Source organism: Cynocephalus volans, chromosome X, assembly GCF_027409185.1.
Source record: "Cynocephalus volans isolate mCynVol1 chromosome X, mCynVol1.pri, whole genome shotgun sequence".
NCBI lineage: Eukaryota > Metazoa > Chordata > Mammalia > Dermoptera > Cynocephalidae > Cynocephalus > Cynocephalus volans.
In genome coordinates, this window is record NC_084478.1 from 114,628,151 (window position 1) to 114,653,602 (window position 25,452).

Here is a 25,452-nt window from a genome sequence, read left to right on the forward strand (position 1 = left end):
ATGGCTCCCGGGTTGGAGAAGCGATCGCTGCGAGGCAGGTGAAGGAGCACTCCCGTGGCCCGGTTGTCCTGAAGGAGGAGGTGGGGTTCACCTGGATGCTGCCGACTAGGTAAGAAGTGCCTGGATTGGGGGTTGGAGGGGCGTTTTCAAGGGGGTGGCAAGGGGCGGGGAAGGAACCTCAAGCTGTCTGCCTTTAACCCCCTCTGCATCTCCTCATCTCTTCCTAGGAAGGAATATGTGGGTGGGAGGTTATCCAACTCCTATTTCCTTTCGCTGTGGCCGGCCATCAAAGCTGAATCCGAACTTGAATTCTGTGTAGCTAATTGCAGAGTTGGTAGGCCGGTGGTTTCCGGGGGAGAATGTAATTGAGGGGAGGAGGGAGAGGGGAGGGCAGGCCGCTTGGGCTTGTATTCAGCAGGTTGGAGAGGGAATTTTCCACCTGGCGACAGCGGAGTCGGTGGAGAGGGGTGTCGGATTCTTTTACTTGCCTGTAATCCTGCCGACTGGGCCAATTGTCGAGCTAGGACTGGGTCTGGAGCTCACAAACCCCTCAAGCCCATTCACAGACTGGGTCACAAACCCTTCACACGCCAGGCTGGGTCCCCAGACTCCTCACAGGCAGGTCTGTTTAACAGGTAACCGGCAAACAGGTCCAGGCCACTGCGCTGCTCATGCGCACTAGCTCCACCCACACACAATTTGCTTACAAAGAATGTGCTGCACCACCCCCAAACCTCCCTAAGGTGAGGGGACCTGATTACATTATTCCATTTTCCCAACAAGGGGGTAGCAGGATGAAGGGAGATTCTGCTTCTGACCCTTCCCTTCACTCCCCTCAGCCAGGTGCAGTCTTGATGCCCTGAAGACTGGGATCTGTGACCCTGCTGGACAGAGGTTGACTATACCGGGAGGTTGACCATACCCTGAGGCAAACTTTCTCACCAAGGGCACCTGTTGCAGAGGCTGGAAGTGAAATAAAGGCAAGTGGTAGTTTCTGAGCTCACATAAGAATCTGAAAAATAATGGGGAAAATTCATACAAGGGGGTGTGGATGAGAACTGAGACCGTGAGGTTAAAGAAGATCTTAATGTGTGACCATAAATCTGAGATTTACACTATCGAGGTCTATTTTGAGAACCCAATATCTGCTCCAAACACTGATTATTACAACTAGAATTCGAAGCAAACCATTGCTAGCCCTCCTGAAGGACAGCAGGAGGGAATGGATGTGGCTCTGGGAAACGCCCTGCTAGAATAGGGACATTTGCTAGCTCCTAGAGGTTGTAGTAGCCGGTCTCCTGCAGGGCATTTTTAAGTCAGTGGGCAGACATAAGATGCACTGCAGGGCATTCAGGAAGGTAGAAAATGCAACTATAGACTGCTTCCCTGCATCCCACTACCTTATTGAACTTCTTCTTCTTTACAGTCCCTATTGAAGTACAAGGAAGGCACAGCCCAGGAACGTTGCTTTAAAGATTCCTGAAGATTAGACTTTTCTAAGAAGCCTAAGCATTTTGTTATATCCAGATACCTTTATCGTTGTCAGTCATAGCTAGCATCATTGCATGTGTGAGTAACAGCTGATGGCAGAACGCACCCTTGCCACTTTCCATGCTGAGCTCTCAGGGGAGGAGTCTTGGTCCCTTAATGGCCAACGTGGCAGAGAGAAACATGAAGTTGTTCTCAGGGAGGGTGGTGCCAGCCCAGGGGGGTAGAAACCTTTGAAAACCGGCTGATCCAAGTCAATGAGGTTCTGCCAGATTGGAATATGTCTGAGGAGAAAAAGGTCAAGCGCTTGATTGAAACCTTTAGGGGCCCTGCCCAGGAGGCCGTGCATTTGCTCCAGGCAGCTAACCCCAACCTAAATGTGGCAGATTTTTTTGAGGGTTATTAAATTGGTGTTTGGGGAGTCTGAAAGTAGTGTGACTGCTCATGGTAAATTTTTTAACACCCTGCAGGCACAAGGGGAGAAAGCCTCCCTTTATGTGATCCGTTTAGAGGTGCAGCTCCAGAATGTTATTCAGGCAATCATCATAGCCAAGAAAGATGCAAACCAGACTCGCCTGCACCAGCTCCTGTTAAACACTGAGCTGAGTAAAGACATGAGCTTCAGGCTTAAGGATGTTCTGAGGGTGTATGCAAATGAGCAGGAGTGTCTTCCCAGTTTTCTGGAGTTAATCAGGATGAGAAGGGAGGAAGAGGGTAGGGGGGCACTTTTATTAAAAAGAAGTGGCCCAAAAAAGATGAGCCAATAATAGAGAGGGCAGCCAGCCCTGCAGCATTTCAGGGCCTCCAGCAATGCGATCCACAGTGCTGACTGCAATGTGATAGAGACAGATGATACCCCTGATGACGTAGATGAGGATGTGATCCTGGTGGAGTCTCAGGACCATCCACTGACATCCATAGGTATCCCTCTCTTCCGGTCAGGGCCAGATCTCAGGATCAAGGGCTGGTCATTGATTCCACCAACAATTCTGGGGCTTAGTCTCCTTCCACCAGTGGTAGGTCTGGGTATAAGAATGATGGTCCTGGGACTATGCATACAGCCAGGAAGCAAAATTTCACAATTCGCTGTTCATATTGTGGCAAGGAGGTCCACTCAAAAGAAACCTGTGGCAACGAGAGCAACACGGCCCAAGTTTTTGAGAATCTGATCATCACCCTGCAGCAGTTGACACATACAGAAGAAAGATCAAAAGAGGTCCCTGGAGAACACAATGACCCTCTCTGAGTCACAATAAAGGGCTAGACCCAGCCCTAAATGAACCCTTAACTGTATTCAGTCTGGTGATGGGGAACACAGAGGCCAGGAGGTGGGAGAGCTGGCTTCTAACTGCATGAATTAATCCACAAAGCAGTTTTCCTTTGGGAAGAAGAGGTCTTGCATACCAACCCAGTGAAGGGGGATAGCCTGACCTCTGTCCCTGCTCCCTCCTTTGCCTGCCTAAAGATATGTTCTCTGTGTGTGTCTATTTCTTTCTTTCATTCTTTTTATGAAAGGAGTGTCTCTTTGTTAAACCTTAAAAAAATACAAAAACTAAAGTACAAGTTACGGGAAATTCTCCACTCTTATATAACCATTGTCAGCCCTTTGGTGAATGTCCTTCTAGATATTTCCCTGTACCTATATACCCAGATAGATGTATGTATAGCTAAAAGTGATCAAATGTAAGTGCTCTTCTATAATGTGTATTTTTTCACCAAATAATGTATCTTGTAGACTTCTATGTCAATGAATATGTGTGTGAGTATGTATATGTGTATACACACACACACACACACACACACTCACAAGCACATCTAATTTAATGTACGTGTGTGATGTTAGTTTTAGGAAAATAAAGGAAAAATAAATAAGACTAAATGTAAAAACTATAAGGTGGGGGGTTGTACCAGGAGGTGGGTTTTTTAAACAACATTTACGTATTTAGAAAAGTGAAGCTGAAACAGGCTGAATATCTCCCAAGGAGCCCCTTATCACAACTGACCTGTCTCATAGGTCATAGAGCCAACCTCTACACCTACTAGTTAATAATGTCCCAATGTTTTCTTCTCGAGTGTGTCCTGAGAAATCTGACCATGGTGGAGGATGGGGGGCAAAAATGGAAAATGGGTATTCCAGAGACTCCATTCCTATTCACTTTGGGAAATGGCACATGCTCCTGCCTCAACTCAGCTTGGAGAGTGATAAAAGATGATGTGTAAACTTTGTCCCTGAAGGTCCCATGTTCCTTGTAGGTACATCAGTCCCTATCCTCATGAATAGGACAAGACTGGTGGGGAGATTATTTAAGGCAGAGAGTGGCATGAAATGAATGCAACCTGAGGGAGTTTGTCAGGAAGGAAATAAGGGCTCCCCTGGGCTGAGAGGATGGTATGCAGCGGTGGGAGCTCGTGTCCATGGGAGGCAGCACAGAGCTGTGTGTGTAGGGGAAAGGAGGAGAGGGGGAGGGGGCATGTTGACCAGGCTGGAGGACTCACATCTCAATTGACAGGGACAGGAAGCCTGGCAGGAATTGTAGACCCATGCATTTCACACAGAACCCTGGGCTATGGGGACCTGGGGCGGGGCGGGGGGGAGGCATTGGGCCTCTAATCGTGCTGGCAGTCAATAGGGACAAAGCGGGTGCAGGCTGAGGGCCCAGGGGAGGAAGAGAAGCCAGGGCTGCAAGAAGTCCAACACAGCCTTCCCTCGGCCGCCATGCCCAGAAGCTGCCTTGAAATGTTTCTCCTTCCAGAATCCCCCCCATCAGCTCTGCTCCTCCCTGGCCACTTCCTCCTGCTCCATCCATGTGCACAAAATCTCACCTTACAACTGCCCGCTCTCCTGCAGCCACCTCATCTCCTAGTGAAGGGGGTAGAGGCTCAGCCTCTAGTGCTCTGTCCATCACCACCCCCAGCATTCCATGTTGTCTTGAGCCTCAGCCTCCTTAACCCTCATGGCCGGTAGACTGGGAGGGCTCCTCTGCCTCTGGCCCTTTAGATGAGAACTGACCAGGAGCAGAGGCTCAACAGACCCATTCCTTTCCTCTCTCTGTAGTACCCCTGGTCCCTGGAGGCCACCTCCACCTCTCCAGAGCCAAAGGGGAGCCCTTCCCAACACCCTGGCAAGAGGGAGCTCCACTCAGGCCCCAGAGCACAGGCGCTGCCAACATCCCTCAACTCTTATAGTTTTTTTTTTTTTCTAACATTTACTCATATGTTTTCGTGGGGTACAGTTTGTTTCAATACATGCATGCACTGCATAATGTTTCACTTACGGCAGGTCACATAGTTTTGTACCTGCTACTCCACCCTGTTTGTAGCTCTTTATTCCTACCTACCCCTCCCTAAATCTATCCTTGGAGTGGATCTGCCCACTCACATATACGAAATTAGAATATCAGTCTAGGGCTGGCTGGTTAGCTCACTTGGTTAGAGAGTGGTACCCATAACACCAAGTTCCAGGGTTCCATCCCTGTACCAGCCAGCAAGCAAAAAAAAAAAAAAAAAAAAAAAAAAAATCAGTCTACTTCCTTCTCACTTTTTCTCAATAAACAAACTCTGTAAATGCTGTTGAATGATTTACCCAGATATAGTTTATGCCACTAATTTTTTTCTGAAACCAGGTAGAGTAAAAAGGGAAATAAACGCTACACCTACCACCTCCCTCCTTTTCACTGGAGTCAGCTTGAAGGTTCGACATAGATCGCTTATTTGCAAACCTGCTCTGTAATTCATCCCCTTTTCCCTCCCTCATCCTCTTCTGTTGTGTAAACTTGAAACTGTCTAAATTTTTATTTCACCAAAATGATGCAAAACTGATACCTTTTATTTCACTTTGTGTGACACTGGCTTTTCCTGTATTCCAGAAATATGTATTTTCCCTAACTGGAAGATATGGAAGACCTGGGATGACTAACAGGGTTAAACAAAAGAAGTCTTTGAGAGAATTTTGTGTCCAATGCCCTTCATTTAATATTATTGTTTTTTCCCTTCCTTTCTCCCTTCATTCTCATTAGTCGCTAAGAGATGAAAATTAGTTTTTGTCTTATCAGGAGAAAATAGCCTTTGATTGACCTCCTTTTGCATCGTCTCCCTCCTTTGTGATATTATTTTTCCTTGTTTCCATGACACCGGTATCATGGTTTCCCCATCCCAGATCTTTTCCGTGCCTATCCCCCAGTCACCTTTGCTGAATCTTCTTTCTCTTCCTGATCCTTCCATAATAGCAATAAAAATTAAAGTCACTACAACTGATTTATTAAAAGCTATGTGCCAGGCTTCCTGTGCCAAGCCCTTTAAATGCATTTATTAGCTCTTTAATCCTCACAGCAACACCCTTAAGATAGATATTAGTATTACTTTCTAATTACTATTAATTGCCACATGTCAGATGAGGAAACAGGCTAAAAAGTTAGGAAACTTAGGGTCATGAAGCTATTTAGTTGTGGAGCCAGAGATGAGACATTGGACTGACTGGCCCGAACGCCTGTGTTCCTTACTTGGATTAAGGTTAGCTCTCAAGTGGACAGCACCCTATGCTGTAGGCATTATTATCATATGCATACAATGCAGGAGAAAACCGAGGTCTACGGACATTACTAGCCAAATGTCACAGCAGCGAGTAGGTTGGGCGCCACACACAAGGATGGAGTCTTTAAGTAACACTTGTTAGACAGAGACTTTTCCTACCTTTCTTTCTCTTTCCCTCCTTGTTGCAGCTATCCTTCCTGCTGCCTGGCAACCATTCCCTCTCCCTTCAGAGCTGTATTATCACATTCCATCCAAGCACCATATTTCTAGTCTATCCTTTCAGTGCAAATGGTTGGGAATTTAACATATGCAAGAAGAGTCAGCAGAAGTCAGTGGAGGAGAGAAGAATTGTTCAGTTAGTGGTGCTGGGGAAGGAGGACTTCATTACCTGATTGGAAAAAAGGTCAGTTTACTTTCTGACACTAAATATGAATTCAAGATAAATTTGAGAAATAAATGTAGATTTTATGAAATTGTGTACTAATTCTTCTTTAATAATATATCTTGTTAGGAAATGAATAAAAAGAATCAAATGTTTAAAAGAAACCTCTTTAAAACTGCAATAAAATACATATTTATTAAATCTCTGGATTGGTGAGGACGTTCTATAGTTAAGAGTGGTGAAAGAAAGTAGAAAGGACAAGTTTAATAATTCAGAAGACAGCATTAACAGAAATAAAATACAAACAGCAAACTGAGAAATATCAGCAACAAATATGACAGAAAGAGGATGGAGTAGGCAACAAATAAAAAAAAAACAATAATAACAGCAAACCTGTATTGTGCTTATGTATTTAACATCTATGAAGGTCTTACAAAGTGCCAGGCATATTCTAAGTGATGTACATGATTTTAGATTTCATTTCATTCTCACAATAAATTCTGAGATAGATTCTAATATTTCCATGTTATAAAACATTCCTTTCTTTTTCTTTTCTTTTTTTATTGTAACAGAGTTGATTGATTGTACATATATGTGGGGTACAGAATTGAACATCAACCCTTGTATGCAATATGTGATGCTAACATCAGAATAATTATTATATTCAATAATACACACTATCATTGCTATTTCTGGCCCTTTACTCATTCCTCCCTCCCCACTCCCTTCCCGCTTCCAGTAACCTTAGTTGTCCTTTTGAAAGTTCGGTGTATTATTGTGAATGTTGCATCTTTCTTTCTTTCTTTCTTTCTTTTATTTATATGTTTAATATTTTAGCTTCCACTTATGAGTGAGAACATATGGTATTTCTCTTTCTGTGCCTGGCTTATTTCACTTAATATGGTTTTCTCTAAGTTCATTCATGTTCTGGTGAATGGCAATATTTCATTCTTTTTTATAGCTGAGTAATATTCCCTTGTGTATATATACCACATTTTCCTTATCCAGTCATTTGGATGGACATTTAGGTTTGTTCCAAATCTTGGCTATTGTAAATAGAGCTGCAATAAACATGGGGGTGCAGGTATCTCTTTCACATGATGATTTCCATTCCTTTGGGTATATACCCAGCAGTGGAATTGCTGGATCCTATGGCATTTCTGTCTGAAGTTGTTTAAGGAATCTCCATACCATTTTCCATAATGGCTGCACCAATTTACAGTCCCATCAACAGTGTAGGAGGGTTCTCTTTTTTCCGCATCCTCACCATCATTTGTTCTCTGTCTTTCTGATGATAGTCAGTCTAACTGGAATGAGATGGTATCAATGTGGTTTTGATTTGCATTTCCCTGATGCTGACTGATGTTGAGCATTTTTTCTGTGTCTGTTGGCCATTTGTATATCTTCCTTTGAGAAATGACTTTTCAGTTCCTTTGCCCATTTTAAAATTGGGTTATTTGTTTATTTACTGTTAAGTTACTTGAGTTCCGTATATTCTGGATATTAAGCCTTTGTTAGATGTGCAGTTTGCAAATATTTTTTTCCCACTCCGTAGGTTGCCTTTTTACTCTGATAATTGTTTCTATTGCTGTGCAGAAGCTTTGTAGTTTGGTATAATCCCATTTATTTTTATTTTTGTTGCCTATGCTTTGGGGGTCATATTCATAAAATCTTTGTCTAGTCCTGCTTCCTGAAGTGTTTCCCCTGCATTTTCTTTTAGGAGTTTTATGGTTTCAGGTCTTATATTTAAGTCTTTAATACATTTGGAGTTGATTTTAGTGTATGGTGAGAGGTGTAGGTCTAGTTTCATTCTTCTACATATGGGTGTCCAGTTTTCCCAGCACCATTTATTGAAGAGGTAGTCTTTTCCCCAATTATGTTTTTGTTGCCTTTGCCAAAGATCATTTAGCTGTAGGTTTGTGGGATGATTTCTGGGTTCTATATTTGGTTCCATTGGTCTGAGTGTCTGTTTTTAAGCCAGTACCATGCTGTTTTGGTAACTATAGCTTTCAAGTATAGTTTGAAGTCAGGTAGTGTTATGCCTCCAGCTTATTTTGCTCAAGATTATGTTGGCTATTCGGGGTCTTTTGTTGATCTATATGAATGTTAGGATTGTTTTTTATGTTTCCAGTGAAGAATGTCATTGATATTTTGATGGGGATTGCACTGAATCTATAGATTGCTTTGGGAAGTATGGACATTTTCACCATGTTAATTCTTCCAATCCAGGAGTGAAGAATGTCTTTCCATCTTTTTGTGTCCTCTTTAATTTCTTTCAAGTGATTTGTAGTGTTTTTCATAGAGATGTTTCACTTCCTTGGTCCTAGGTATTTTAGTTTTCTGTGTGACTATTGTAAATGGGCTTGTATCCTTGATTTCTTTTTCTGCTAGGTCATTGTGGGAGTATAAAAACACTGCTGATTTTTGTGTTGATTTTGTAACCTGCAACTTTACTAAAGTCATTTATCAACTCTAAGTAGGTTTTTTTTTGTAGAGATTTTGGGCTGTTCTGTATATAGGATCATGTCTTCTACAAACAAGGGACAATTTGACTTCATCTTTTCCAATCTGGATGTCCTTTATTTATCTTACCTGATTGCTCTAGCTAGTACTTCCAGTGGTATTTTGAATAGGAGTGGTGAGAGTGGGCATTCTTGTCTTGTTCCCATTCTCAAGGGAAGACCTTTCAACTTTTACCCATTGAGGATGATATTGGAAGAGGGTTTGTCATATATGGCTTTTATTATGTTGAGATACTTCCCTTTTACACCTAATTTGCTGAGTCTTTATCATAAAGGGATGTGAATTTAATCACATGCTGTTTCTGCATCTATTGAGATAATCATAGGTTTTTTGTCCTTGATTTTGTTGATGTGGTGTATCACATTTATTGGTTTGCATATGTTGAACCATCCTTGCATCCCAAGGATGAATCCCACTTGATCATGGTGTTGTTATTATTATTTTTTTGATGTGTTGCTGTATTCTGTTTGCTAATATTTTGTTGAGGATATTTGCATCTATGTTCATCAAGGATATTGGTCTGTAGTTTTCCTTTTTTGTTGAATCTTTGTCTGGCTTTGGTATCAGGGTGATACAAGCCTCGTAGAGTTTGGGAGAATGGCCTCTGCTTCAGTTTATTGGAATAGTTTGAAAAGAATTGATATTAATTCCTCTTTCAATGTTTGGTGGAATTCAGCAGTAAAGCCATCTGGTCCTGGGCTTTTCCTTGTTGGAAGGCTTCTAATTAATGCTTCAATCTCTTTGCTTGTTATTGGTCTGTTCAGGTTTTGTATTTCTTCTTGGTTTAGTCTTGTTAGCTTGTATGTGTACAGAAATTTACTGATTTGCTCCAGGTTTTGAAATTTGTTGGCATATAGTTGTTCATAATTGTTTTAGTCCATTTTGTGTTGCTATAATAGAAATACCTGAAACTGGGTAATTTATAAAGGAAAGAGGTTTATTTGGCTTATGATTCTGGGACAGCTGCATCTGGCACAGGCCTTAGGCTGCTTCTACTCATGATGGAAAAGTGGCAGGCAGCTGGTGGGTACAAGCAGACCACATGGCGAGAGAGGAAGCAAGAGAGAGAGAGAAGGCGCCAGGGTCTTTTTAAGCAACGAGCTCTTACGGGAACTAATAGAGCAAGAACTCACTCATTAATCCCCCCTCCCCCAAGGAGAGCACTAATCCATTCATGAGGGATCCGCCCCCATGACAATCAGTTTACAACACTGCCACATTGGAGATCAAAATTCCACATGAATTTTGGAGGGGACAATGCATCCAAGCTCCATCAAAAATAATCTCTAATGATTCTTGGTATTTCTGTAGTATTGGTTGTTATGTCTCCTTTTTCATCTCTAATTTTTGTTATTTGGGTCTTCTCTCCTTTTTTCAGTGAGTCTGGCTAATGGTTTGTCTATTTTATTTATCTTCTCGAAAAACCAAGTTTTTGTTTGATTGGTCTTTTGTATTGTTTTTTGGGTTTCTATTTAATTTAGTTATGCTGTGATCTGTATTGTATTTATATAGCTAACATTTATGAAGGTCTTACAAAGTGCCACACATATTCTAAGAGCTCTACATAGTTTTAGATTTCATTTCTTTCTCACAATAAATTCTGACATTGAGTCTAGTAGCTCCATGTTATAAAACATTCTAAAGAAAAAAAGAAACAGAAAAGTATATAAAAAGTAAATGTACAGCTTGACAAGTTATTATAAAGCAAACCACCACAAAGATGAAGAAACAGAACACTGCCAGAACTCCAGAAATCCCAGTGAGCCCCTGCCCAATTAAAACTTCTTTCTTTTCCTGGAAAGAAAACCACTCTCATGACTCTTTTAGCTGTTACTTTCTTGATTTTCTTTATACCTTTACAATTCAAATATGGATCCCCAAACTCTACAGTTTTGTTTTTGAATTTGATATAAATAGAACTATAATGCACGTGTCCTTCTGTGTTTGGCTCATTTCCCTTACAATTATGTTTCTGAGATTCACATTGTTGATGTAGCAGTGGTTCATCATTTTCATTTTTGCACTACAACATTCCAATCTATGAATTTACAAGAAATTATCCATTGTGCTGTTGATGGACATTTGGGTTGTTTCCAATTTGAGTCAATTATCAGAAATGTTTCCATGAACATGTTTTTTTACGTTTCTTGGTGCCTATATATATATATATATATATATATATATATATATATATATATATATATATATATATATATATATATATATATATATACACACACACACATATGTATGAGTGGAATTGCTGGCTCATGAAGTATGTGTATTTTCAACTTCACTAGATACTACCAAACTGTACGAGTACACCAAAGTTGTACCAGTTCCCTTTTCCATCAACAGTGTTTGAAAATTCCTGTTGTTTCAACAAGGAAGACATTTTGCTATACTGTGCCAACTAAGCTATGTTCCTCAGTCCAGCTTTTGGGAGTCAGGCACTGGATCAGCTCTTAAAGAAGTTGTATTTTGATTCTAATCTGAATATGGTACTTTGTATAAAAATGGCTGTCAGGTTGCCTGTGGAGGAATTGGGTGGTTGGATAAGGAGAGGAGGGACATGATTTGGGCATTCCTGAGCTGCTGGCTCCTTCCCCTACTGAGGCAAGGTAGTTAACCTCTGTGCTGCAGCTTCCTCATGGGTAAAATGGAGACAACAACAAGAAGTTCTTCATAGGATTGTGGTGAGGATTAAAATGAACGAATGTTGGCAAGGTCTTTAAAACAGTGCCTGGTGCTTTGTAAGTGCTGTGCCACAGAATTCCATCGTAAATGCACCAAACTCTTCTCTCTAAACTCTCTGAGCATCCTTGTAGATGGACTACCTAAACCTTCCCTCTCAGCCTCTTCACAGAAAATTTCATTTAAATCAGTAGTCTTAGACTACTTTTCCCCATGTGAAGTGGGAGAGAAAAAATCCCTTTACAAGATAACCAGAATTCCTTTCCAAGCAGGAACTGTCTGCATTAGAAACATACCTGCAGGGATGCTTGTTTAGTTGGAGAGGTGAGTGAGGCTCTCTCGACCCAGCTGAGATAGCCTGGATCTAAAGGAAGAGAGTGGCTCAGATTCTCTGCAGAAGGATATCTCAATTTAAGAAGAAAAACCCAATAGTACTAATAAGATTAACACAAAATTACAGGATTATCAAGAGAAGGGGGGAAAGGCCCTGAAGGCACTGCAGAAGCCTCTGGGGCAACCCTTCCTTTTCAGGCCCAAAGACGTAGAAAGACAAAATGGTCTTGGGAAACAGGCCTGAGGCATCCTACATGGGCTCACTGCCCAGGGCTACCTCGGGATGCTGGTAGCCCACACACCAGTACCCCAGCTACTCTGGCTGCCCCAGGTGTGGCTAAATTGGCACCAGGTGTGGCTGGATGTGCTACTTTGGAAAACACAAGCCAGAAGCCTTGGCAGAATACATGTGGTGTTAGGTCTGCAGGCTCGAAGAATGCCAGAGCTATGGAGTCTTGGGAGTCTTCACCCCAATTTGAAAGGATGTATGGAAAAGTCTGGGGGCTCAGGAAGACATCTGTTGCAGAGGCAGAGTCACTGCAGACAGCCTTCACTAGAGCAATACCATGTGGAAATGAGGGTTGGGGTTGCAGCAGAGAAACCCCATCAGCACCATGCCCAGTGGAGCTGTGAGAGTGGGACCACCATGAAGACCTCAGACCTGTGGAGCTACCAGTGTGCATAACCAGTCTGTGAGAGATGAAGCATGGCCTCAGACCAAGAAAGCCATAGGAGTGGAGCTGCTTGAGGACTTGGGGACCCAATCCCCACACCAGTGTGCAGAGCACCTCAAACATGGAGTCAAGGTATCTGATTCACAGATGGAATTCTGAACTTTGGACATTTGAGTTAAAACAAGTTAAGACTTTGGGGGTGAAATGAATGTATTTGTGTGTGAAACATGAGTTTGGGCAGAATGCTATAGATTGGATGCCTCCCCAACGTCATTGAGGCTTAATTCCCACTGTAATTGTTGAGGGTGGGAAATTCTATTATGGTAATTGAAAGGTGGGGCCTTGAAGAGGTGACTAGATTATAGGACAATGCTGTAGTGAATGGATTAAAAATGGTGGGCTTGGGTGTGGTTTGGAGGGCTTTAAAAGGGGAGGACAAAGAGTTTGTCTCTCTTGGCTCTGTCATTTTCACAGTGTGGTACCCTGCCATCACTGTCACCACCACCAAGGCATTCACTAAATGCATTTCTAGGATTTGGGACTTCCCAGCCTCAGAAACTGTAAGCAATAAATTTCATTTTCTTTATAAGTTATCCAGTTCTGTGTATTTTGTTATAAGCAACAGAAATAGACTAATACAAGTCCCTCACTACTAGTGGATACTGCTTTCAAATTTACAATGCCAAAAAGGCAAGAAGAACTAGACAAGCTACTATCTTTTTGGAAACTGCAGGTTATAAGAAGACAGAGAGATAGAGGGATCCAAGGAAAAGTTTGGGGAGCAATCAATGCATGTACTGTAAGGAAATGGGGCACTGGAGACATACTTGCCCAAAGTTAGAGAAAGAAAAAGAAACAAGAAGTGTACAAACACAGATGGTGAAACAAGGAAACTTGGATGAAAAATGAAGAGGCCCAGGGGCTCTCCTTGATCTAAACAAACCAATCACTTTTTCCCCACAGGAGCCCCGGGTACAACTGACAGTGGGGAATCAACTAGTAGGATTTTCTAATTGACATGTGAGCAACAGACTCAGAATTAAACACGAGTTTGACAAAGACTCTATCCGATCTGTGCCTATAATGGGAGTGACTGGCAAACCCCAACAAGACATTTTTTGTAACCTCTTGAATGCCGTCTAGGCAACAAAATCTTTAGACATAACTTCTTGTACCTGCCTTTGTGCCCAATTCATTTGTTGTGATTTACTTTGCAAATTGAAACTCATGTAACTTTTTTTCCCTGTAGATAAATGGCTTCAACTACAGGTGCATCCTGAACAAGCTCTGCAACTTCACATGCTAATTGCTCAAACCGAAGATCAGCTCATGGACTCATTTCCTTCTGAAAATCATGAGAAAATGAGTACACAGTTCTTGGCAGATGGGGCCTCAGGCCATGCAGTCAATGTCCCACCCTGTCAAATGAATTGAAGCCTCAGGTACACATACCAAGAAAGAAACAGTATCTATTAGGGAAAGAAGCTTTAGAGGTGATTCAACCAGTCCTACAGAAATTTTTAGTTTTTTAATTTTTTATTTATTTTTTTACTTGACAAGAATTTTATTTTTTTAAAATTTTTATTGAATCCTACTTGATTACACATATTTTGGGGGTTCAACATTGACATATGTTGATCAAATCAACATTACTAGCGTATATATTGTTACGAATCGTACTTATTCTTTATGCCCCTTGTCTAATCTTTCCCCATCTCCCTCCTCCAATTACACTAAATTTCTTCTCTCCTTCTGAAAGAGTAATGGTTACTCTGTTGATTTGTGGCCTAGATGATCTGTCCAGTGCTGAGAGGTGTGTTCAGGTCCCCCAATATTATCGTAGAGCAGATGATTCTTCTGTCACTCTGGAATGAGCTTTGTGGAGAGAGACATCCTCTTCTTTTCTTTGGTCTCTGCTGGTGACTCCCCTTGTGTCAATGCATTCCAGTGGCTGGCGTACCATCTGTACGGTGGTTGTGGTGTCTAGCTGCTTTTGCGGCAGCTGCGGTTATTGTGGTGGCTGTAGTGGGACGCCCAAATGGAGGTGATGTTTTTGGCATGCTCCTTACCTAGTTGGTGGTGGTGATGGCAGGATGCTTGGTTGTGGGTGGAGGGTCTGGTCCCTGGCTCCATACCTCAGGACCCAAGTGGGCCCTGTGGCACTGGCAGCATGCCTGGTTGTGGGTGGAGTGTCCAGTCCCAACTCCATACCTCAGGACCCCAGGTGGGCCCCATGGTGCTGGTGGTGTGCCTGATTGTCTCCCCCTTCTGGCTTGGTAGCCCAGGGGATTACCAGTCCTTCTAGGTGTTATAGGTGTTCTTAGGTGAAATGAGACCTTTACTAGTTAAATAAAACTGTGTCTCTGATTGTGGGTACTCTGTTTTTTCTTTCAGTTCCGTGTTGGATTATTTGCTGTTCCCACCACTTAAACTCTGTGCTGGAACTAATTTGTTGTCCTTTGCTTAATTCTAAAGTGGGGGAACTTCCTGTGGAGACCAGTACTTGAGCTCTGTGGTTGAGCTAAATTGCTGCTTTGCTGTTGATTCGCTGGGGAAGGCTTTTTGTGAAGCTCGGGTTTTAATGGTTGACTTTATAGGACTTCCGGGTTTAGAGAAATCCAGTGCACATGGGTTGTGTAGAAACACTGGTTTGGGCCTGAGTCTATTCATCAGTCTGCACCCCATGCAATTCTATATTCCTGACCAGTCTCCTCTGAGTGGACCTACACTGATTTGGGGGCAGGTCAGCTGTCCTTGCTGTGTCCCAGTGTTCTTCTGGTGGGCCCATCTCCCCCACCACACATGCTGCAAACATTTCCCATGGGATGGGCTGTAAGCCAGTCCCTTGTAATGACTCACCAGCCTCTGAGTGGCTCCTTTTTTTCCAGTTGTTGTGGCCCCTCCTATGTGGGTCCATGGGAACCTTATTAGTGGTCTTGCTGGCCTGGGGGCCACCCCCTGCCACCTCCATGCAAATTCATCCGAAGGGCACAGCTGCAGCTTTCAGCATCTCCTGCTCCATGCACTCAGCAGCTCCAACCTGGAAGTGGCAAGGGCTCGAAATGGTCAGAGGGGTTTTTTCTTTCTCTCGTCATGGCTTCTCTGGACTTCCTGCACTCTGTAGGTCTTTCCTCCTCTTCCCCTGAGCCCTAGTGGCCCCAGCTTGGCTGTTGTTGTTTTTTAATAGTTGTAAATTAGTTGATTTGTGGGAAAGAGTGACACTGGGGACCATCTATTCCACCATCCTGAGCAGAAGTCCCAGAAATTTTTAAAGTATTGACTAGTTAGGCTTTGCCAATCTCCTTACAGCACTGCAATATTACGAGTAAAGAAATCACATACAGGAAAATATAGGTTTGTACAATCTCTCTGGGCCATTAATGAAATAGTACAAGATATTCACTGCACTGTTCCCAATCCATACATTTTTATTAACCACAATTCGCAGAGATTAAATTTGGTTTTCATTATAAGATCTGAAGCATGCTTTTTTATGTGTCCCTGCAGATGGGAAGGCCCAATGATTATTTACCTTTGAATGGCAGGATCCAAAAACAAAGACAGTTTTTCAATATTGTTGGGCTGTGTTACCACAAAGTTTTGAATTCTTCCACCTTGTTCTGTGAAGCTTTAGTTTGTGACTTGAAGCCCTTACAACTCTATGAAGGGATTCTACTACAATAGTGGATGATATACTGCTAGCCAGCCTTACTTACAAAAAGTGTTTAAAAAATACTATAGAGGTGCTAAACCACCTTGCCAAATGTGCCTATAAGGTATCCTCTCAGAAGGCTCAAAATTGCAAAGAAAAGGTCACCTATTTGGGGTTCTACCTACATAAAGGACAAAGGAGTCTTTTAAATAAGAGAAAAGAGGTCATTGCAGCCATCAGGTCTCCTAACACCTGATGCCAGTTGTGAGGGTTTGGGGGCATGGCTGGATTATGCCGAATCTGGATCCTCAACTTATGGACTTACAGTAAGGCCCCTATATGAGGCCTTAAAAGGACTGGAGTCTGAACCTTTAATTTGGACTTCAGAATGTCAACAAGCCTTTGAGGTGCTTAAGGAAGAATTACAGTCAGCTCCAGCCCTAGTCCTTCCAAACCCTAGAAAGCTTTTCAAATTATATGTGCATGATAGCCTAGGGCTGGGGTTAGGAGTCTTTATCCAAATAGTAGGAGATATCCCACAACCTGTTGCTTAATTTTCCAAACAATTAGATCAGACACAAAATAATGGCCCCCATGTTTAAGAGCAGTGGCCAAAACTTGTGACATACTCCAGGAAGCTGAGAAATTTACTTTGGGACAAGCAATTACTGTATGTGCCTCACTAAGTGCTCACCCTCCTGGAACAGAAGGGAGGATACTGGCTGATTGTGGGGAGGATGGGGAAATATCACGCGATCCTGTTCAAAAATCCTAATGTTAGCCTACAAGTTACCACCACTTTGAATTCAGCAACCTTACTGCTTTTTTTCTGATGACCTCCCTTTATAGCATCAGTGTGTTGAAGTGTTAGATTTAGTTTACCAGACCAGACCTGGCTGATCAGCCACTGATGGATCCTGATTGAGAGCTATACATGGGTGTAAAGCTACACAACTATGCCACTTGTTGGGTTACAGCAATAGCTATGCTAATTGTATGGTTAGGCATTTCATAACAAAAGCCAAAGTGTTTCATTATTTTAGTTATACTAATTTTCCATTCTGTATTGTCAGAGCTATGGGTTAGGACCCACAGACTCTTCAAACCCATTGTACAGACTGGGTCACCAGACCCCTCACACACAGGTCCATGCTAGGTAATTGGGAAAGATCCCAGGAGACATTAGCAGATGACACGAGCTCAGTCCTCAGCAGTAGCAGTAGCAGCAGAAGCAGTAGCAGCAGTGGCAGTGGCCTCTCAGGGCATCCTGGGGACACTGGCATCCCAGGGGTGGGGGGCCCCATGTATCAGAGCCACTTGTCCATTATACTTAGGTCCATAACCCAGGGCACCTGGGTGCATGTGCACAATTACATTAGACAATAACCAATGAACACCTTGGTGCACATGCATATTTACATCAAATGTTTGGCAAGATTCTGAACACTTGAGGGGCCCTGACCATTTTCCTTAACTTTCCCTACAATAGCCAATAACAGCTTTATGGAGGAAGGATGACACTGTACCAGCTATGCAGTTTCACTGCTAATCATGTCATAAAGCCCTTTCCCCTCCCTTCACAACTTCAACCCAAAAGGCCGAACTGATTTCACTCACCTGGGTTCTGGAGTTTTTTCAAGGTAAAAGAGTCAACATTTATACAGATTCCAGGTATGTCTTTATAATTTCGCATGCACATGGGGCCACTTGGAAAGAAAGAGGACTGCTAACTTCTGGGAATAAAAATGTGAACTACCCTAATGAAATACTAACACTTCTGTAGCAGTTATGTTACCTACAGAAGTAGCAGTCATTCACTGCCCCAGACATCAAAAGGACAATTCTATGATAACTCAACAGAACCAGGCTGCTGATAAAGCAGTCAAAGAAGCAGTCGAAGAAGCAGCTAAACAATATCCCTTAGTGGGGGCTTTAATCCCACACATAGACCTCACCAGCTTTACATCTCAATACACCCCTGAGTATCAGGAAAGGGCCCAAGAATGGGGTTTCACAGGTGAGGATCCCTTCAAGAAATGGAAAATAAATGAAACAGGCATGATTTTGCTCCCTACGGCACTTGTGTATCCAATTGTTAAACACCTACACAAGGGGACTCATTATGGTTGAGTTGCCCTGACAGAAAGGCTGTGCCTTTGACATAAAGATACTCATATGAAGAAAATTATTCAGCAAGTGACCAGGGGATGCCAAATACGTGCCTGAAATAACCCTAAAATGGAAACACATCCAATACAACAGAGCATACAATATAAATCCATTTGTCCATTTGAAGACTGGCAAACAGACTTCACTCAGATGCCCAGAGCCACTGGGAATTTCAGGTATTTGTGGTAACGATAGACAGTATCTCAAGATGGTTAGGAGCCTTTCCTAACCGAAGTGAAAAGGCAACTGAATAAAAAGTTATTAAAGGAAATTATTCCATGATTTGGGTTGCCAGCCTCAATACAGAGTAATAATGGACCTGCTTTTGTGGCTGAAGTGGTGCAAGCAGTAAGTAAAATTTTAAAGATCGCCAGAAAGCTCCACGCATCCTGGAGGCCACAATCCACTGGAAAAACCAATAAATGAATCATACTTGGAAGAAGACTTTAGCCAAACTCTGCCAAGAGACTCATCTGACCTGGGATAAGACACTACCCCTTGCTCTGCTCCATATTCGAGTAGCACCTAGAGGCGGACTCAAATTGAGTCATTTTGAAATTGTTTATGGGAGACCCTTTCAAGCTATGTTAAACTTAAGTAATCCTCAATTAGAAAGTGAGATTCAAGTGAAACAGTATGTAAAACAATTACATGAAGTGTCATTAATTCATCAGTTTTGTCTTTCCAGGTGCACTTATCCTACTTATGATCCGTTGCACCCCTTTTTCCCGGGGAATAAGGTGTTATCGAAGTCTTAGAAGGAACAGGGTCTTGACCAACAGCTAAAAGTAAAATGAGGAGGGCCCTATGATGTTTTATTAACAACTGTTCCTTAAAGCTTTCAGTTATAAAACCCTAGATTCATCACACGCAAGTCAAAAGGGTGCCTGCTGAGGAGAATTCAGAAACAGATAGTTCTAAATCTCAGGGGAGTTATAATCCAGTGGAGGACCTAAAATTTGGTTTTTGTTTTTTAATGTAACCAGTGGAAGATGCTTTTGCTTTTTACTTTAATCCCCACAGTCCTTTCTATCTGTTCGACACCCCCTCCTATGCTTTTTAAACCTGAATAATATTTTTGGGAAACTGCTAATCTTACAGATCTTCCTGTGGGACATGTATATACCATATGGCATGATCTTGATAACAATATAATGAAAGGTACCAGGTGGAACAGCTCAACTTTAAATTTAGCTAAGGGAAATCCTTTTCTGGGATACCTTTACTTCAAAAACCAAACATAATATGACTTGTTACAAGATTATTTGCCCAACATTGACACTGGTAGGCTATTAAAGAATTCTAATCAGAAAGAACATTGTGTCACTATACAAACTGATGATAAGAGGCTTAGAATTTTGCCCGGGTATGATGGGGAACAGATAGTAGCTTCACACATAGCCTACCACAGCATAATGTGCTCAGACACTCCTCAACGTTGTGGTTGTGGATGGATGCCAATGGCCTAGAATAATAAAACTCTCGAGAATAGGTTTATAGGAATAAAATGGTTAGTAGAGATACCTGACAGTGCAAACTAAACCATTAGACCAGGTTGACCGTGGGACACATTATGGAACACTCAGACAAAACCCTACTTGGGAGTGACATCAACCCACCTGATGATGGTTTGTAACACTCACAGATTCTGGGTTAACTCTATATATCCCAAGTATGCTACGGCTATTAATATAATTTGGCAGCAACATCCATGGTGGGTACACCAGAATCGGCCCTCACAGAGACTAAAAAGAGATCTCCTAGGGGGAATGGGAAGAGTACTAGGCATTACGGGACAGGCAGAATTTGCTGCCACTGAAGAAAGACATTCGCTAGAAAAGGCTTCTTTATCCAAGATAGGACATATAGAAGGGATGTTATTCCAAGAAGAAGGAAAAGGCTGGGAAACAGCACAGAAGAATAGTGAGGCCCTTATCAAAGGGGTAGAAAAAACCCACCAAATTATACAGTCTTATTTTGCAATTCAGAGATGGGAACATGCCTGCACCCTAACTCAAAAGAGATTAATGACCATACTGATACAAATGGAATCTGAGATATCTATGAGACAATCGCTCACCATGTTCAAAGCCAACATTCAGTCTAAACGCCTCTGGGAGACTTACACCTGCTCCCTGTCCCTCCCCCTACCACCTTATGGAAATTCCTGGATGGTAAATGTGACCTTAGGTACTGTGTCCTTAAAGCCCAGGCGCCTATACTAAATAAAACCCAGAGATACTCAGTGGTCCAATTAGCAGGCATTGGAATCACTGTCAATCACACCAGATTCCTTCCTATGGGAAGTCATTGGGCTATTCTAACCGATTCAAACACATGGCATCCTATTTCTCTTTCTATGAAAACAGGAGGGGGCAATGCCTCTGCCCTCAAAATACTTGGAACTCTGATTTCTCCCAAGTATGGACTTAGTATCAACTCCTATGAGCCACACATCTGGTATACGGGAAAATGTCGTTTTTGTTCGGAGGGTCAATACGATACCATGGTAAACCTATTTGATTTCTCCTATAAAGAAACTTTGTTTCCCATCAAAAAAGTGGTACCTGGTATAATAATACCAAGGTATTTGGCAAAATAAGATTGCCTGTTATAAACAAGTCCTATGATAACTTATACATTGAAGACAAGTTGTTCCTTCAGACCAATTTCTACCCTCCTCGAGATGTCATTCCCAAGGAAACTGAATGGTCAAGATAGGGACTAAGACTTTTAGATGCCAACTTAGAATCAGTTTTACAAACCTCCAATAAGGTCTACCGTAAGGTCCAGATGACAGTAGATGAAGAAGGGAAACACACCTTGAGCTTAATAAAAGAATGTGACAAGATGCAGAGAAAATTGTGGAAGGGTTCAAAGCAGCAGCCAAGGTGGCGGCAATAGAGATCAAAATGGAAGAGGAGAGTGGTGTGCCTGGTGTGCCAAGCAGCAACAGGGCTGCAGGCATGAAGGGTGAAGGAGAATGACCTACTCAGAATGAGAAAAGTAAGAAGAAAAGCATAAAAAGAGAAGGCAATCTCTTTGAGCCATATGCCAATCCAACTAATAGATACAGAGCCTTTATTACAAACATACCTTTTGATGTGAAATGGCAGTCACTTAAAGACCTGGTTAAAGTAAAAGTTGATGAGGTACCATAGGTGGAGCTCTTAATGGATGCTGAAGGAAAGTCAAGGGGATGTGCCATTGTTCCATTCAAGATGGAAGAGAGCATGATAAAAGCTGCAAATGTTCTAAACAAGCAAAATCTGAGTGGAAGACCACTGAAAGTTAAAGAAGATCCTGATAGTGAACATGCCAGGAGAACAATGCAAAAGGCTGGAAGACTTGGAAGTACAGCATTTGTAGCAAATCTGGATTATAAAGTTAGCTGGAAGAAAATGGCTTGTGTGGTGGTCTGAGCAGACATTTTTGGGGATAAAGATGGGAAAAGCTGTGGAATAGGCACTGTTACTTTTGAACTGTCCATTGAAGCTGTGCAAGCTATATATATGTTTAATGGCCAACTGCTATTTGATAGACCAGTGCACGTCAAAATGGATGAGAGGGCATTACCAAAGGGAGATTTTTCCCCTCTGGAGTGCCCACAACTTCCCCATGGATCTGGTGGTAATGGCATGGGGTTAGGACCAGGAGAGCAGCCTATTGATGCCAATCACTTGAATAAAGGCATTGGAATGGGAAACACAGAGCCTGCAGGAATGAGAATGGAAGGCATAGGATTTGGAATAAATAACATTGGAGGCATGGAGGAACACTTTGGTGGTGGTATGGAAAACATGGGTCCACTTGGATCTGGGATGAACATGGGCAGGATAAATGGTGGAGGCAGAGATAGTGTCCCGGGTATATTAGTCTGGTTTTGTTGCTTATAACAAAATGCCTGCAACTGGGTGATTTATAAAGAAAACAAAATTTATTGCTTACTGTTTATGAGGCTAGGATGTACAAAGTCCATCTGGTGGTGGTGAGAGTGACCCAGGGGTCTCACAGTGCAAGATGGTTGAAGCAGAAATTGTAGAGAGAGAGAAAAACAGACTCTCTTCTTTTAAAGCCCTCACAATCATGCCCCTGGGCACTATTTTTAATCCCTTCACTACGGCATGGTCCTACAATCCAATCACCTCTTCAAGGCTCCACCTTACAATTACCGTAATAGAATATCCTACCCTCTTAACAGTCACAGTGGAATCTAAGTTTCCAACACATAAAAATGTGGGGGACACAAGTCAAGCTTCAGGCAGTTTTGGGGGGACATAATTTAATCCACTACACCAGGATTGGGAGGATGGGCCTCAGCACTGACTGCATTGGGGGTGCTGGCATGGAGCACATGGGCACAGCCCTGGGCTATGGCATGGATCATGTGGGCTCCAAGATAGAGTGCATGGGCTTGGTCATGGACTGCATGGGCTACCTTAAGCATATGGGCTCTGCCATGGAGCACATGAGTGCTGGCATGGGCTTTCACTTGGAGCACATGGGTACCAGCATGAGCTTTGGCCTCAAGCACGTGGCCACACCCATCAACTGTGTGGGCCAGACCATTGAGTGAATGGGCTCGGGTGTCAAGCACATGGGCCCTGCCATTGAGCACATGGGCCTGAGCATGGAATGCATGGTTCCTGTAGGTATGGGGGCTGGCCTGGAGTGCATGGGCCCCATGATGGATTGCACGGACACCAGCCTGGAACACATGGGTGCCAACAACCTGGAGTGCATGGGACTGGAGTGAATGGGAACCAAAGCCTGGAGCACATGGGCCCTGCCATGGGCCCAGCCCTGGGCTCCAGCATCGAGCACACAGGCCTGGCCATGGGTGGTGGTGGTGGTGGTGCCAGCTTTGACCATGCCATTGAGATGCAGTGTGGCAACTTTGGAGGAAGCTCTGCAGGTTCCTTTGGTGGACACAGAGGCCATGCTCCTGGGGTGGCCAGGAAGGCCTGCCAGATATTCGTGAGAAATCTCCAATTTGATTTTACATGGAAGATGCTAAAGGACAAATTCAATGAATGTGGCTACATGCTATATGCCAACATCAAGATGGAGAACAGAAAGTCCAAGGGGTGCAGTGTGGTCAAGTTTGACTCACCAGAGGTGGCTGAGAGAGCCTGCTGAATGATGATTGGCATGAAACTGAGTGGCTGAGAGATTGATGTTCAAATTGCTAGGCACGCTTAAACAGTTGCCTTTTGCAAACATTGATACCAGATCTCTGAATTTGTATGTTTTTTTTTTTTTTTTTTTTTGTTAACCATTTTAATTTTTTGGCTGGATGTATGAAGATGTTTTAAAAATTCAGTTGCTTTTTCGGGTAATGTGAATTACTTTTTTAATGACTGGGGTTCCATTTGACTGTTTGCATTGAGATTGCAATGTGTGCAATTTTTTTTGTAGTTGTGGCATATTGTTAACATCGAATATGACTTTGATAATAAATACCAGGTCCAGAGGAAAAAAAAAAGAATATGACAATGCCTGCAGAGAGCTTTTTGGATGGTTAGGATGTTTGTTACCCACCGACTTTATATATATTTCTCTTGGATAAACCATTTTTTCAATAATCATGTTGTTTTTTATTCTTTTGTTAATATATAGTCTATACAAGTGCTGCAAAAGGAGAAAACTATATAGGAAGAGATCAAAAACTGAGGACAGCTACCTCTTATTAACCTAAAGATGAAGAAAGGACCTAAAGAGAATCTCTTCCACCATATCATGAAATTCCATTCCAAATTAACCCATTCAAAGTCCCATTCCAGCAGGAAGTAGTCAGATGACAAACTTCATCCATTATCCATAGAAATGGACGGAATGGTTGACAGTGGGGAGTTTAAAGGGACCTTAGCCAGAGAAAGGCCCTCTACGGGGTAACTAAGACCAAGAAGAAAATTTCAGTTAACCATTACCTTAGGAACTGATAACCATCAATTCCTTGAGGCTAACAAAGTAATTGAGAAACTGATCGCATGGCTGAAACTACCCAGGGATGAAATCATGCTCCAGAAGGATCTTTCCCAAAAGTTTATTTCTGTTTATCTCTCATTACACCCTCATACGTTGATTTACTTTAGATGTTTTGCACCTAAAATTAAGGATTAAAACTAAGTTTTTTTCTTTGTCTTACCTTTCCTAATCAACTGCAAACAAAGGAATTCCAAGAGAAAGGCAAAGCACCCTAGCTGATTACTAACTCACCTTCTTGCTTAAATGAAAATTGCACACACATTAGTTATAGGTACAAGTCAGATATTTTTATGTTCCAGTGATGCTTGACTGAGGTTATTGTCTTTGAGCTCTCCCTAGGAGATAAGGACTCTGAACCTGAGATAACATCAAGTGCTTAAAGCTGACCAGTCCACCAACTGCAGACTCCATGATGCCTAAGCACCGAGTCCATCATGAGCCAGATATCTGACCCAGAACTTCTGCTGATCTCATGCCCAGCCTCCCCCTTTGACTGCAAGATGAAACCCTTATTTCACCTTCCCACCTCTTCCCCTTTATGAAACCCAGAACAAGCATCAGAAGGCAGAATGATTTTAATCTGGTCATCCCCCAGATGCTGGTTATCTGAATAAAGCTTCCAATCCTTGCACCAAATTTTGGACTTTTGGGTCATTTGTTTAGTGCAAGTGGGCAAGTCGAGCCTGTTGCCAGTTACAGGCCCACATCAACCCCTATCCTCACCACAGAGGCCTTAAGTTTCTACTTCAGTATTTCATGGCCCTTGCAAGCCCAGAGCCAACTGTGGGGAACTGTCTAGAATACATGCACTGCATTGCTCTAGAACAGGAGCACATACTGTGCACCGCCCCCACGTGACCCAAGCCATGACCCAAGTCATGACCCAAGCTGATGCAGTACAGTGCCATCTTAAAACCAGAGCCTTTGCCGGAGCATGTCCTGCCCTATAGTCAGTAGCCAATGCACTTCCCTAGCCTTAAGGCTCGAAACCAATCTCAGCACATTCATGTGAGAGGCTA

The 25,452-nt window shown here is 42.6% G+C and overlaps 1 protein-coding gene and 1 pseudogene across 1 annotated transcript; both read left to right on the plus strand.

The window, feature by feature from the left end:
* On the plus strand, positions 1-2,734 carry ZCCHC18 (zinc finger CCHC-type containing 18). Its single transcript, XM_063084853.1, is given in 8 exon segments — positions 1-38; positions 228-361; positions 1,547-1,707; positions 1,709-1,876; positions 1,878-2,202; positions 2,205-2,286; positions 2,288-2,424; positions 2,427-2,734. Coding segments are annotated over 8 exon segments (1,353 nt in total).
* An 18,917-nt stretch (positions 2,735-21,651) lies between these two features.
* Positions 21,652-23,647, plus strand: LOC134367411 (heterogeneous nuclear ribonucleoprotein M-like; annotated as a pseudogene).
* Positions 23,648-25,452: the final 1,805 nt, after the last annotated feature.